At 66.8% G+C, this 12,898-nt stretch overlaps 1 protein-coding gene across 1 annotated transcript; it reads left to right on the top strand.

The window, feature by feature from the left end:
• The first annotated feature begins 6,287 nt into the window (after positions 1–6,287).
• PIM2 (Pim-2 proto-oncogene, serine/threonine kinase) lies at positions 6,288–11,556 on the top strand. Its single transcript, XM_037888635.2, has 6 exons — positions 6,288–6,447; positions 7,455–7,561; positions 7,904–7,954; positions 8,518–8,890; positions 9,278–9,454; positions 10,787–11,556. Exons 1-6 carry the CDS (start codon positions 6,312–6,314, stop codon positions 10,954–10,956), a joined length of 1,014 nt encoding a protein of 337 aa, XP_037744563.2. The 5' UTR covers positions 6,288–6,311; the 3' UTR covers positions 10,957–11,556.
• Positions 11,557–12,898: the final 1,342 nt, after the last annotated feature.

The raw sequence follows: 12,898 nt of genomic DNA, 5'->3' as shown, positions 1-12,898 counted from the left end.
ACCCTCCCTACCTAGGCCTGGGGGGGGCACCCTGACCCCGGCAGCCAGCAGGGGATCCTCCCGGCGGAGCTCCCCATCCCTGGAGCGGATGCGGCTGGAATGGGAGAGGGAGAGGAAAATGAGGGAGCTGGAGGATCATGAAAAACAACGTCAACATGAGGAGAAACAACGTCAACATGAGCAGGAGGAGAAGGAGCGGGAACGTCAGGAGAAGGAGAGGGAGCGTCAGGAGAAGGAGAAACAAAGACAGCATGAACTGGAGCTGGCCAGGCTGAGGAGCAGTGGGGCCCCGGCTGCGGTGAGTGAGGGGGGACCCAAGACTGCGAGGAGGTTTGACAAGTGCTTCCTGGCCCAGCGGAAGGAGGGGGAGGACATCGATAGCTTCCTGACGGCCTTTGAGAAGGCCTGCGAGATGCACAGCGTTGACCCTGCAGACAGGCTCCAGTTTCTCACCCCCTTACTGGACCCCAAAGCCGTAGAGGTGTACAGCCGGATGACAGGGGCGGAGGCAGGGGACTATGAACTGTTCAAACAGGCCCTGCTCCGTGAGTTTGGGCTGACCCCCGAGATGTACCGGAGAAGGTTCCGGGGTCAGCGTAAAACGCCTGAGGTCACCTACCTACAACTGGTCAACCGGATGCAGGGATATGCCCGCAAGTGGACAGCGGGGGCCCAAGCTAAAGAGGACCTGCTTGACCTAATCGTACTGGAGCACCTGTATGAACAGTGCCCTTCCGACCTGAGGCTGTGGCTGGTGGACAAAAAGCTCGCGAACCCCCAGCACGCAGGGCAGCTGGCCGACGAGTTTGTGAACAGTCGGTCAGGGGGTAGCCGGGAGCAGTCCCAAAAGAACAGGCCCCCCACGATGCAGAGAGAGAGTCACCATGGGGCCTCCCAGCGGGGAAATAGGGAGAACCCCCTCCCAAGGGGAACGCCTGGTGTCGGGCCCCTCCGACCCGCTCGAGGGGACCAACGTGACCTGAGCTGCTATCACTGTGGCCAGAGAGGCCACGTACGGGCCCAGTGCCCCGGGCTCAGGGACAAACTGAGCAGACCCAACCTACCCAGGGTTAACTGGGTAGGGACCCAGCTGGATGAGGGGCAGACGGCCCAGGCAAGGGGGGCTACCAGTTTACCACCTGCTCAGGAGGGAAGAGTACCCCCGGCCAGCCCCGCCAGAGGGCCGGATGCTCCGGACTCAGGGTGCTCAGTTTACAGGGTGGGTGCGGGGCTGTCCCTCCGGAGAGAGTGCCTTGTTCCCCTGGAGGTGGATGGGAGGAAGGTCAATGGATACTGGGATACGGGCGCGGAGGTGACGCTGGCCCGGCCCGAGGTGGTGGCCCCAGATCGGGTGGTGCCCAACACCTACCTGACCCTGACGGGGGTGGGCGGGACCCCATTCAAGGTGCCCGTGGCAAGGGTACACCTGAAATGGGGGGCCAAGGAGGGCCCCAAGGATGTGGGCGTGCACCACCATTTGCCCACTGAAGTTTTGATGGGGGGAGACCTAGAGGACTGGCCAACCAACCCCCAGACTGCCCTGGTTGTGACCCGTAGCCAGAGCCGGCAAGGGGCACTGCGACCTGACCCTGGGGAGGGTACCACACCGGAGGCGCAGGACCCTACCCTGGTGGGGAGGGAGCGCCGAGGGGCACGGCTCAGAGAGGCGGAGGCCTCAGACCTGACCACTGAGGGGGAACCGGGCCCCATCCCTTCCCCAACCGCTGAGTTCCAGGCCGAGTTGAGGAAAGATCCCTCCTTGCGGAAGCTCAGGGACCTGGCCGACCTCAGTGAGGGACGGACCATGAGGAGAGGCTGCCAGGAGAGGTTCCTGTGGGAGAAGGGGTTCCTGTACCAAGAATGGGCTCCCCCAGGGAAAGGGGAGTCCTGTGGGATCAGGAGGCAGCTGGTGGTCCCCCAGAAGTATCGCCGCAAGCTCCTGTCCCTGGCCCATGACATCCCCCTCGCAGGGCACCAGGGAATCCGGCGCACCCGGCAGAGGTTGCTACAGAACTTTTACTGGCCCGGGGTCTTTACCACGGTCCGGCAGTATTGCCGATCCTGTGACCCCTGTCAGAGGGTGGGGAAGGCCCGGGACAAGGGGAAAGCGGCTTTGAGACCTTTGCCCATCATAGAGGAGCCTTTCCAGAAGGTGGCCATGGACATCGTGGGGCCTCTCAGCAAGACGACCCGGTCGGGGAAGAAATACATTCTGGTGGTGGTAGATTTTGCCACCCGCTACCCCGAGGCAGTGCCCTTAGCTTCCATTGAAGCAGACACCGTGGCAGATCCGCTCCTGACCATTTTCAGCCGAGTGGGGTTCCCCAGGGAAGTCTTGACAGACCAAGGCTCCAACTTCATGTCGGCCCTGCTCCGGTGCTTGTGGGAGAAATGTGGGGTCCGGCACGACTGGGCCTCAGCGTATCACCCCCAGTCCAATGGGCTGGTGGAGAGTGTCACGGAGTCCCTGGGCGATGCTCTGGATCTGCTCCCCATGAAGCCAGTCAGGACTCTGGGGCAGTCGCCTTTCTGTGAGCAGCCTGTCTGCAGGACACACAGCTCCCCCGGCTCCACCTTCCTGGGTCTGACCCCGGAGCCTCCAGCTTCCTCTGCCCCTCCGTGCGCTTCCCCCAGCGAGTCCGCCCAGGCAGGCTCCTGGGGGGGCCAGAGGGCCCTGCCCCCCAACTCCGCAGTCAGACGTGACTCTCAGCCAGCCAGTAAAACAGAAGGTTTATTAGACGACAGGGACAGGGTCTAACACAGAGCTTGTAGGTGCAGAGAACAGGACCCCTCAGCCGGGTCCATTCTGGGGGGCCGTGAGCCAGACACCACGTCTGCCCTTCACTCCTGCCCTTCACTCCATGTCCCGGCCAGCCCCAAACTGAAACTCTCTCCAGCCCCCCTTGCTCTGGGCTTTGTCCCTTTCCCGGGCCAGGAGGTCACCGGATTCCTTTGTTCTCCAACCCTTTAGCTCTCACCTGGCAGGGGGAAGGGCCCAGGCCATCAGTTGCCAGGAAACAGGGTGTCGGCCATTGTCTGTGTCCAGACCCCTGCACACACCTGCCCTCTAGGGCTCTGCAGTGATCATACACCCTTATCCCACCCCCTAGATACTTAAGAACTTCATAGGGGAAACTGAGGCACCCCCACACTATTCACAGGAAACATTAAGAACAGTCCCACTTTGTCACAGAGAGGTTTAACGGGACGCTAAAGATGATGCTGAAAACCTTTATGAACCAGAACCCGCAGGATTGGGACAAGTCCTTACCTCACCTGCTGTTCGCGTACAGGGAGGTGCCCCAGGAGTCTACCGGATTTTCGCCTTTCGAACTGTTATATGGAAGGAGGGTGAGGGGCCCCCTGGACCTGATGAGAGACGAGTGGGAGGGGAAGGCCACTCCCGATGGAGAGTCAGTGGTGGAGTATGTCCTGACCTTTCGAGAGAGGCTGGCCGAACTCATGGGCCTGGCCAGGGAGAATCTGGCCAGAGCCCAGAGGAAGCAGAAGGTCTGGTATGACCGAACGGCGCGGGCCCGGGCCTACGCCACCAGGGACCAGGTGATGGTTCTCATCCCCGTGAGAAAGAACAAACTACAGGCCGCCTGGGAGGGCCCATTCAAGGTCGTCAAGCAGCTCAATGAGGTAAACTATGGGGTGGAGCTGTCAAACCGGGCCCACCACCGCCGGGTGAACCATGTGAATATGATGAAGCCATATTATGCCAGGGGGAATGTGGTGTTGGCCGTGTGTGGACAGTGGGAGGAGCAGGGAGATGACCCTTTAGTAGATCTATTCCCTGGGACCAGAGCTGGTTCCCCCCTGGAAACAATCCCCCTCTCGGATCAGCTCACCCCTGCCCAGCAAGCTGAGGTCAGGGGGGTGCTGCATCCGTACCGACAGCTGTTTTCCAACCAGCCTGGACGCACTAATCTGACTGTCCACCGGGTGCAGACGGGGTCGCACCCACCGATAAGATGCTCCCCTTTCTGAGTCACCGGGAAAACTGCTCAGGACCTGGAAAGAGAGGTCCGGGACATGCTGGCTTTGGGAGTGATCCAGCCATCGGCCAGCCCTTGGGCCTCGCCGGTGGTGCTGGTCCCCAAAAAGGATGGGTCGGTCCGATTCTGTGTGGACTATCGGAAGCTCAATGCCATCACTGTATCTGATGCCTACCCCATGCCCACGCCTGACGAGCTCCTAGACAAGCTGGGAGGAGCTCGATACCTTACCACCATGGACCTTACAAAGGGCTACTGGCAAGTGCCGTTGGATGCAGATGCCCGGCTGAAATCGGCCTTTATCACCCCTCTGGGGCTCTATGAGTTCCTGACCCTGCCTTTCGGCCTCAAGGGAGCGCCGGCCACCTTCCAGCGCCTGGTGGACCAGCTCCTGAGGGGGATGGAGAGTTTTGCCGTGGCGTATATTGACGACATCTGTGTCTTTAGCCAGACCTGGGAGGACCACGTGTCCCAGGTTAGACAAGTGCTGGACCGACTCCAGGGGGCTGGGCTGACTGTCAAAGCGGAGAAGTGCAAGGTGGGGATGGCTGAAGCATCTTACCTGGGCCATCGGGTGGGGAGCGGCCGCCTAAAGCCGGAACCGGCCAAGGTGGAGGTGATCAGAGACTGGCCCGCTCCCCACACCAAAAAGCAGGTCCAAGCCTTTATTGGGATGGCAGGATACTACCGAAGATTTGTGCCCCACTTTAGCGCCATAGCCACCCCCATCACTGAGCTATGCAAGAAGGGGAAGCCAGACAAGGTGGTCTGGACCGAGCAGTGCCAGGAGGCTTTCCGGGCGCTGAAGGAGGCTCTGGTCAGTGGCCCAGTTCTGGCAAACCCAGACTTTGACAAGCCCTTTGTGGTGTTCACCGACGCCTCCGACACGGGACTGGGGGCGGTGTTAATGCAGGAGGATGAAAATGGGGAGAGACACCCCATCGTGTACCTGAGCAAGAAGTTGCTACCCCGGGAGCAACACTACGCGGCCATTGAGAAGGAGTGCCTGGCCATGGTGTGGGCCCTCAAGAAACTAGAGCCCTATCTCTTCGGGCGACACTTCACCGTCTACACCGACCACTCTCCCCTGACCTGGCTGCACCCGATGAAAGGAGCCAACGCCAAACTCCTGAGATGGAGCCTGCTCCTGCAGGATTACGACATGGACGTGGTCCACGTGAAGGGAAGTGCCAACCGGATAGCGGACGCGCTGTCCCGGAGAGGGGGCCCCGAACTTCCCCAGCTCACGGGTCGCTCCGTTCAGTCTCGAAGGGGGGGAGATGTGAGGATGTGACGCAGCAGGGAGGGGGGAGTGTTGACCTGGGAATGTGCCCTGGGGAGGGGAGACCTGAGAGCCTGTCACCTGAGCCAGGAGGGGGAGGGGGAGGTGACACCTCTGCCCAGGAATGTGGACGGAGGCTGCAGGAGGGAGCCGGCTGGGGGGGTTGGTTTCGGTTTGGGGCTGGGTGGAGGAACGCAGGGAACCCCAGGGCTGGGGTCTAAGCTCCCTGCTCCCCCAGAAGGACTTGACTGAGGGGTCCTGGGTGTCCCCACAAGCTCTGTTTTGGACTGTGTTCCTGTTGTCCAATAAACCTTCTGTTTTACTGGCTGGCTGAGAGTCTCAGTGAATCCCAGGAAGAGGGGGGCAGGGCCTGGACTCCCCCACACTCCGTGACAGAGGGCACCGGCCAAGCTGGGGGGCTGCAGGTCAGGAGTGAGGGGCACCGGCAGGGAGCTGCGGGTCGGGAGTGAGGGGCACCGGCTGAGCTGGGGGGCTGTGGGTTGGGAATGAGGGGCACCCGCTGAGCTGGGGGGGGCTGGGGGCTGCGGGTCGCGAGTGAGGGGCACCGGCCAAGCTGGGGGGGGCAGGGGGCTGCGGGTCGAGAGCGAGGGGCACCGGCCGAGCTGGGGGGGGCAGGGGGCTGCGGGTCGGGAGTGAGGGGCACCGGCGGGGCTCGGGGCTGGGGGCTGCAGGGTGAGAGTGGAGGGCTGACATGTCCCCTGGGAGCCCGGACGCCTGGGTTCCCTCCTGGCTGTGGGAAAGGCTGGGAGCCCGGACGCCTGGGTTCGCGCCCTGCCCGAGCGGTTCCCGAGGCGCAGCCGGCCCCTCGCTGAGGGTGAGGGACGTGCGAGGCGCCGCGGCGGCTGCTTTGGCCGCGGCCGAGCTCCCAGGAACCGGGACGGCTCCGCTCCCGCCCCAGCCCCCCCCCCGCGCCCCGATTCCTGGAAAATCACCTGGGCGCCCGCCCCTTTCGGCGGCCGGCGGGCGGGGCCATGCAAATGAGGCGGCGCTGGTTGGCTGGCGGCGCGATGGTGGCGAGGGAGCCGCGCGGCGTGGCGCGAGTCGGTCCGGGGCTGCGCTCGGGGCGGCTGCGGGGTCCGAGGCTGCGGGGCGCGGGGGGCGCGATGCTGCCCCAGGCCGCGGGGGGGCGCTGCTGCCCCGGAGGTGAGACCCGGCCCCGGCCCCTGGGCCCCCTGCTCCTGCCCCCCTGCCCCACAGCCCCCTTCCCTCCCCCCCTCCTGCCCTGTGGCCGCCTCCTGCCCCACGGCCCCCCCCCTTCCCCTGCCCCAGAGGTGACACCCTGCTCACTGCCCCCTCCTGCCCCACAGCCCCCTTCCCTCCCCCCCTCCTGCCCCCACCCCTCCCTTCTCCTGCCCTGTGGCCCCCTCCTGCCCCACAGTCCCCACCCCATTGTCCCCTCCTGCCTCACGGCCCCCTCCCCGTCCCTTCCCACAGCACCCTCCTGCCCCATGGCCCCCTCCCCTCCCCCTGCCCCCCTTCCCCTGCCCCAGAGGTGAAACCCTGCCCACTGCCCCCTCCTGCCCCACAGCCCCCACCCCTCCCTTCTCCTGCCCTGTGGCTCCCTCCTGCCCCACATTCCCCACCCCACTGTCCCCTCCTGCCCCGCTGCCCCCCTTCCCCTGCCCCAGAGGTGAAACCCTGCCCACTGCCCCCTCCTGCCCCACAGCCCCCACCCCTCCCTTCTCCTGCCCTGTGGCTCCCTCCTGCCCCACATTCCCCACCCCACTGTCCCCTCCTGCCCCGCTGCCCCCCTTCCCCTGCCCCAGAGGTGAAACCCTGCCCACTGTCCCCTCTCCTGCCCCACTGCCCCCTTCCCTCCCCTCCCCTCCCCTCCCCATTCCTCTCCGTTCACTTTCACACCTGGTCTGCCTGTGTCTGTCTCTGTCTTCCACAGCTCCCCCCCCCCCCCGGGTCCTGGGGGGGCTCCTCTCCCCTGTATCATTCCCCGGGTCTCTCTGGGGGCCCTTCATCTCCCCCCAGCCCGCCACGCATGCCTGGCTCCCCCTCTGCAGATCTGCCCCTGCCCTTGTCTCCCACTTCATTCCTTGGGCTGGGGCGGGGGGACACCCGGCTCTGGGGGGGGAGTGGGGGCTAGAAGCCAGGACACCTGGGTTCTCTTTTCCACGAGAGTAACATTCTGCCCTCCCCAGGGAAGGACAAAGACGCCTTTGACGCTGTGTATCAGCTTGGGGGGCTGCTGGGGAAGGGCGGCTTCGGGACCGTCTATGCTGGTCACCGGCTGGCTGATGGACTGCAGGTAAGAAAACCGGCTGGCCCCAGGGGTGTGGGGAATGGGGCAGGGGCATGTCCCCTCTGGGGGGCTCCGGCCCCAGGGCGGGACTGGCTGGCTCAGGGAATGGGGCAGGGGCGTGTCCCCTCTGGGGGGCTCCGGCCCCAGGGCGGGCCTGGCTGGCTCAGGGAATGGGGCAGGGGCGTGTCCCCTCTGGGGGGCTCCGGCCCCAGGGCGGGCCTGGCTGGCTCAGGGAATGGGGCAGGGGCATGTCCCCTCTGGGGGGCTCCGGCCCCAGGGCGGGACTGGCTGGCTCAGGGAATGGGGTGGGGAATGGGGCAGGGGCCTGATCTCTGTCTCTCTCTGCAGGTCGCCATCAAACACGTCGGGAAGAACAAAGTGACCCACTGGTCCAAGCTGGTAAGTTTTGTGGGGAGGGGGCCTGAAGCAATGATTGGATGTGTGTGGGGGGGTCATTTAGTTTAGGAGCTAATTCCTAGACTCCACTCGTTAGCTCAGGGTGCTCTTGCTGGTTAATTGCTTCCCCTTTGGAAAGCTCCACCTGATGACTCACGATGAGTCTCTGTCCTGACTGTGGGCCTGGGGAGGTTAACGAGGGGACAAGCTCAGCAAATTCCCATTGGGGTCCTCAAAACGGCGCTTAGATCCTTGGACAAGGGTTTATGCAAATTAAACCCAGACTCCTCCTTTCCGATTGGGCCCAAATAAAGGGGGCGGGTCTATGGGCTGAAGGTGCTTTATCATAGAAATCACTACAACCTCTACCGCCCCCTGCAGCACGGCACCCCCCAGCGCCCGGCCGTGACTGCCAGGACTCCTGGGTTCTCTCCCCGGCCCCGGGAGGGGAATGGGATCTAGTGGTTAGGGCAGGGGGAGGCTGGGAGCCAGGACACCTGGGTTCTCTCCTTGGCTCTGCAGCATAAGGCCCAGCCTCAGTCTCCCCCCTTTCTCTCTCCCCACAGCCCAGCGGCCTCCGGGTGCCCCAGGAGGTGATGCTGATGAAGCGGGTGTGTGCCAGGGGCGGGCATCGGGGCGTGATCTGCCTGCTGGACTGGTACGAGACCCCCGAGGGGTTCCTCCTGGTGCTGGAGCGGCCCGAGCCCTGCCAGGACCTCTTCGACTACGTGACGGAGCGGGGGCCCCTGGCCGAGGGGCAGAGCCGGCGCTTCTTCCGCCAGGTGCTGGAGGCCGTGGGTCACTGCCACGCCCGGGGGGTGGCGCATCGGGACATCAAGGACGAGAACATCCTGGTGGAGCTGCACACCGGCCGCCTCCAGCTCATCGACTTCGGCTCCGGAGCCCTCCTGAGGGACTCGGTCTGCACGGAGTTTGACGGTGAGGGGCCCGGACGCCTGGGTTCTCTCCCTGGCTGTGGGAGGGGAGTGGGGGCTGGTGGGTTAGAGCAGGGCGGGGTGGGAGCCCAGACACCTGGGTTCTCTCCCTGGCTCTGGGAGAGGAGTGGGGGCTGGTGGGTTAGAGCTGGGGGGGAGCTGGGAGCCCGGACGCCTGGGTTCTCTCCCTGGCTGTGGGAAGGGACTGGGGGCTGGTGGGTTAGAGCAGGGCGGGGTGGGAGCCCGGACGCCTGGGTTCTCTCCCTGGCTCTGGGAGGGGAGTGGGGGCTGGTGGGTTAGAGCTGGGGGGGAGCTGGGAGCCCGGACGCCTGGGTTCTCTCCCCACCTCCGGGAGGCAGCCCTGCTAACCTGTGTGCCCCCCCCGCCCCAGGCACCCGTGTGTACAGCCCCCCGGAGTGGGTCGGCCTGCAGCAGTACCACGTGCTGCCGGCGGCCGTCTGGTCCCTGGGCATCCTGCTCTACGACATGGCCTGCGGTGACGTCCCCTTCCAGCGGGACGAGGAGATCCTGGCCGCGCAGCTCCACTTCCCGGAGCCCCTGTCTGAGGGTGAGCGCCCCCGCCGGGGCCCTGCGCCCCCTACGCCCAGCGCTGCCCCCCGCCGGGGCCCTGGGGCCCTGCGCCCCCTACGCCCAGCGCTGCCCCCCGCCGGGGCCCTGCGCCCCCTACGCCCAGCGCTGCCCCCCGCCGGGGCCCTGCGCCCAGCGCTGCCCCCCGCCGGGGCCCTGCGCCCCCTACGCCCAGCGCTGCCCCCCGCCGGGGCCCTGCCCCCCTACGCCCAGCGCTGCCCCCCGCCGGGGCCCTGCGCCCCCTACGCCCAGCGCTGCCCCCCGCCGGGGCCCTGCGCCCCCTACGCCCAGCGCTGCCCCCCGCCGGGGCCCTGCGCCCCCTACGCCCAGCGCTGCCCCCCGCCGGGGCCCTGCGCCCCCTACGCCCAGCGCTGCCCCCCGCCGGGGCCCTGCGCCCCCTACGCCCAGCGCTGCCCCCCGCCGGGGCCCTGCGCCCCCTACGCCCAGCGCTGCCCCCCGCCGGGGCCCTGCGCCCCCTACGCCCAGCGCTGCCCCCCGCCGGGGCCCTGCGCCCCCTACGCCCAGCGCTGCCCCCCGCCGGGGCCCTGCGCCCCCTACGCCCAGCGCTGCCCCCCGCCGGGGCCCTGCGCCCCCTACGCCCAGCGCTGCCCCCCGCCGGGGCCCTGCGCCCCCTACGCCCAGCGCTGCCCCCCGCCGGGGCCCTGCGCCCCCTACGCCCAGCGCTGCCCCCCGCCGGGGCCCTGCGCCCCCTACGCCCAGCGCTGCCCCCCGCCGGGGCCCTGCGCCCCCTACGCCCAGCGCTGCCCCCCGCCGGGGCCCTGCGCCCCCTACGCCCAGCGCTGCCCCCCGCCGGGGCCCTGCCCCCCTACGCCCAGCGCTGCCCCCCCGCCGGGGCCCTGCGCCCCCTACGCCCAGCGCTGCCCCCCGCCGGGGCCCTGCGCCCCCTACGCCCAGCGCTGCCCCCCGCCGGGGCCCTGCGCCCCCTACGCCCAGCGCTGCCCCCCGCCGGGGCCCTGCGCCCCCTACGCCCAGCGCTGCCCCCCGCCGGGGCCCTGCGCCCCCTACGCCCAGCGCTGCCCCCCGCCGGGGCCCTGCGCCCCCTACGCCCAGCGCTGCCCCCCGCCGGGGCCCTGCGCCGCCTACGTCCAGCGCTCCCTATGCCCAGCACTGCCCCCTGCTGGCCCTCTGGGGTACTGCGCCCCGACACATTCATCTCCTTTCATTCTTTCACACTCACCCCCCTGTCCAAAATGATTAGTTGGGTGGGGGTACAGCATTGGTGGGAGGGGTCTGGGAGCCAGGACTCCTGGATTCTCTCTAACCTCCTTTCTCATTTTCCCCCTGCCCCCAGGCTGCCAGGATGTGATCCGGTGGTGCCTGTCCCCGGAGCCTGCAGACCGACCCACACTGGAGCAGCTTCTCCTGCACCCCTGGCTGCAGCCCGATCCCCAGCTCCAACCAGAGGAGGAGCCACAGAACCCAGCACCCCCTAGGGGCACCGCTGGCAACAGCAGCTGCTGAAAGACTTGGATTTACCCGGCATCTCCCTGCCGGGATGGGGACCCACCCATGGGGACCACTTCAGCCTAAGGCAGCTGGGCCGGTGGCCAGCTGAGATCAGAGTTGACCTGGTTTTACAGGTGTCTAGACCTGGGGATAGAACCCAGGAGTCCTGGCTCCCAGCCCCCAACCACTAAGACCCAACTCCCCTCCCAGAACTGGGGAAAGAACCCAGGAGTCCTGTCTCCCAGTCCCTCCCTGCCTCCCCCCAGTTCTTCCCCCTCCCCCGCTAGAGGTTTGGATTCTGGTCCCTCTCGAGGATCAGCCGTGTCTCTGTACGTGTAAATACTTGTGTATTGCCATGAGCTGGGCTCCCCTCAGTACCAGCCCATGAGGTGGGGATGAGGTTTGGGGGGCTCTAGCCCCCCCCATTTCCAGCCCCTCGTACGCTCCCCAAGGTGTGGCTTACTGGGCTGAGACTGAGGTACCTTATCTAAGCTGCTTAACGGGCCCCGATGCAGGGGACCCCGGTGCCAGCGTGAGATTCAGTCCAATTCTGTACAGGATTGAGAGGAAGAAAAATCTATTTAAATAAAAGAGGTTTTATCTTTATCCAGAAAATCCTTGTAGAGTCAGTGCTTCCTCTCACTATGCGGAGGTGGGAACCCAGGAGTCCTGACTCTCATCCCTGCCCCAGCTCTAACCCACCAGACCCCAGTCCCCTCTCAGAGCCAGGGAGAGAACCCAGGCGTCCCGGCTCCCAGCCCCGCACCCACACTAAAGGTGTAGCTCCAGCCAGCGCTCCCGGATCCAGCAGTGACGCACACACACTTACCAGGCATCCCCTACGTCAGCCCTGTATTTACCTGCCCTCCCCTGCGCACACCTGCTGTGACAACAACCGCGCCCCAACACCTGCCAGCGTTTCATACCCCGCCCCAGCCACACTCTTCCCACTCCCGGCTGGGGCATCAAAGCTCAAGGAGGCGGGGAATGGGGCGGGGAATGGGGCAGGGGCCTGTCCCCTCTAGGGGGCGCCGGCTCCCATCCGGCCCCAGGGCAGGGACTGGCTGGTTCAGGTGGGCAGGGAATGGGGCAGGGGCCTGTTCCCCCTAGGGGGCGCCGGCTCCCACCCAGCCCCAGGGCGGGGACTGGCTGGCTCAGGGGGGCGGGGAATGGGGCAGGGGCCTGTCCCCTCTGGGGGGCGCCGGCTCCCACCCGGCCCCAGGGCGGGGACTGGCTGGCTCGGGGGGCGGGACATGGGGCCTGTGCCCTGTAGCTGACATGGCCGGTCTCTTCCGGCACCCTGCGGTGCCCAGAGGCAATTACCCCGTCCATGGGCTCCCCTGAGAAGCATCCCGGCCCCCCGGCGCCCCCGAGCCGTGGGGTGGGCGAAACCGCACCACGGCGCTGGGGGGCTGGAGGGGAGCCCGGGGGAGGGTCGCTGCCCCAGGGGTGTGTGCTCTGGGGCTGGAACCCAGGAGTCCGGGCTCCCACCCTGCCCCCACCCCCCTCCCAGCGCCGGGGAGAGAACCCAGGAGTCCTGCCCCCCGGTCTAACCACTAGCCACCCCTGCTCTCAATGGTCCTCCCACTGGGGCTCCGCTCTAGCCAGCCCCCTTGCACTCTATAGTCCTCGCGCTCCGCTCTAGCCCGCCCCTGCTCTCTATGGTCCGCCCGCTCGCGCTCCGCCCCCCCTGCTCTCTATGGTCCGCCTTCTCGCGCTCCACTCTAGCCCGCCACTGCTCTCTATGGTCCGCCCACTCGCGCTCCGCTCTAGCCCGCCCCCTCCACTCTCTATGGTTCGCCCGCTCGCGCTCCGCTCTAGCCCGCCCCTGCTCTCTATGGTCCGCCCGCTCGCGCTCCGCTCTAGCCCGCCACTGCTCTCTATGGTCCGCCCGCTCGCGCTCCGCTCTAGCCCGCCCCCTCCACTCTCTATGGTCCGCCCGCTCGCGCTCCGCTCC

Source organism: Chelonia mydas, chromosome 23 (genome assembly GCF_015237465.2).
Source record: "Chelonia mydas isolate rCheMyd1 chromosome 23, rCheMyd1.pri.v2, whole genome shotgun sequence".
NCBI classification, from domain to species: domain Eukaryota; kingdom Metazoa; phylum Chordata; order Testudines; family Cheloniidae; genus Chelonia; species Chelonia mydas.
The sequence above is the reverse complement of the archived record's forward strand: the minus strand, read 5'-3'. Positions and strand labels throughout refer to the sequence as shown.

What these genes read in the sequence shown, in the direction of transcription:
- PIM2 (XM_037888635.2), top strand. Translation starts at nt 6,312, where the DNA reads ATGGTGGCGAGGGAGCCGCGCGGCGTGGCGCGAGTCGGTCCGGGGCTG. An exon ending in GGCTGGCTGATGGACTGCAG is followed by an intron (nt 7,562 to 7,903) that starts GTAAGAAAACCG and finishes CTCTCTCTGCAG; the next exon opens with GTCGCCATCAAACACGTCGG. An exon ending in CCCGGAGCCCCTGTCTGAGG is followed by an intron (nt 9,455 to 10,786) that starts GTGAGCGCCCCC and finishes CCCTGCCCCCAG; the next exon opens with GCTGCCAGGATGTGATCCGG.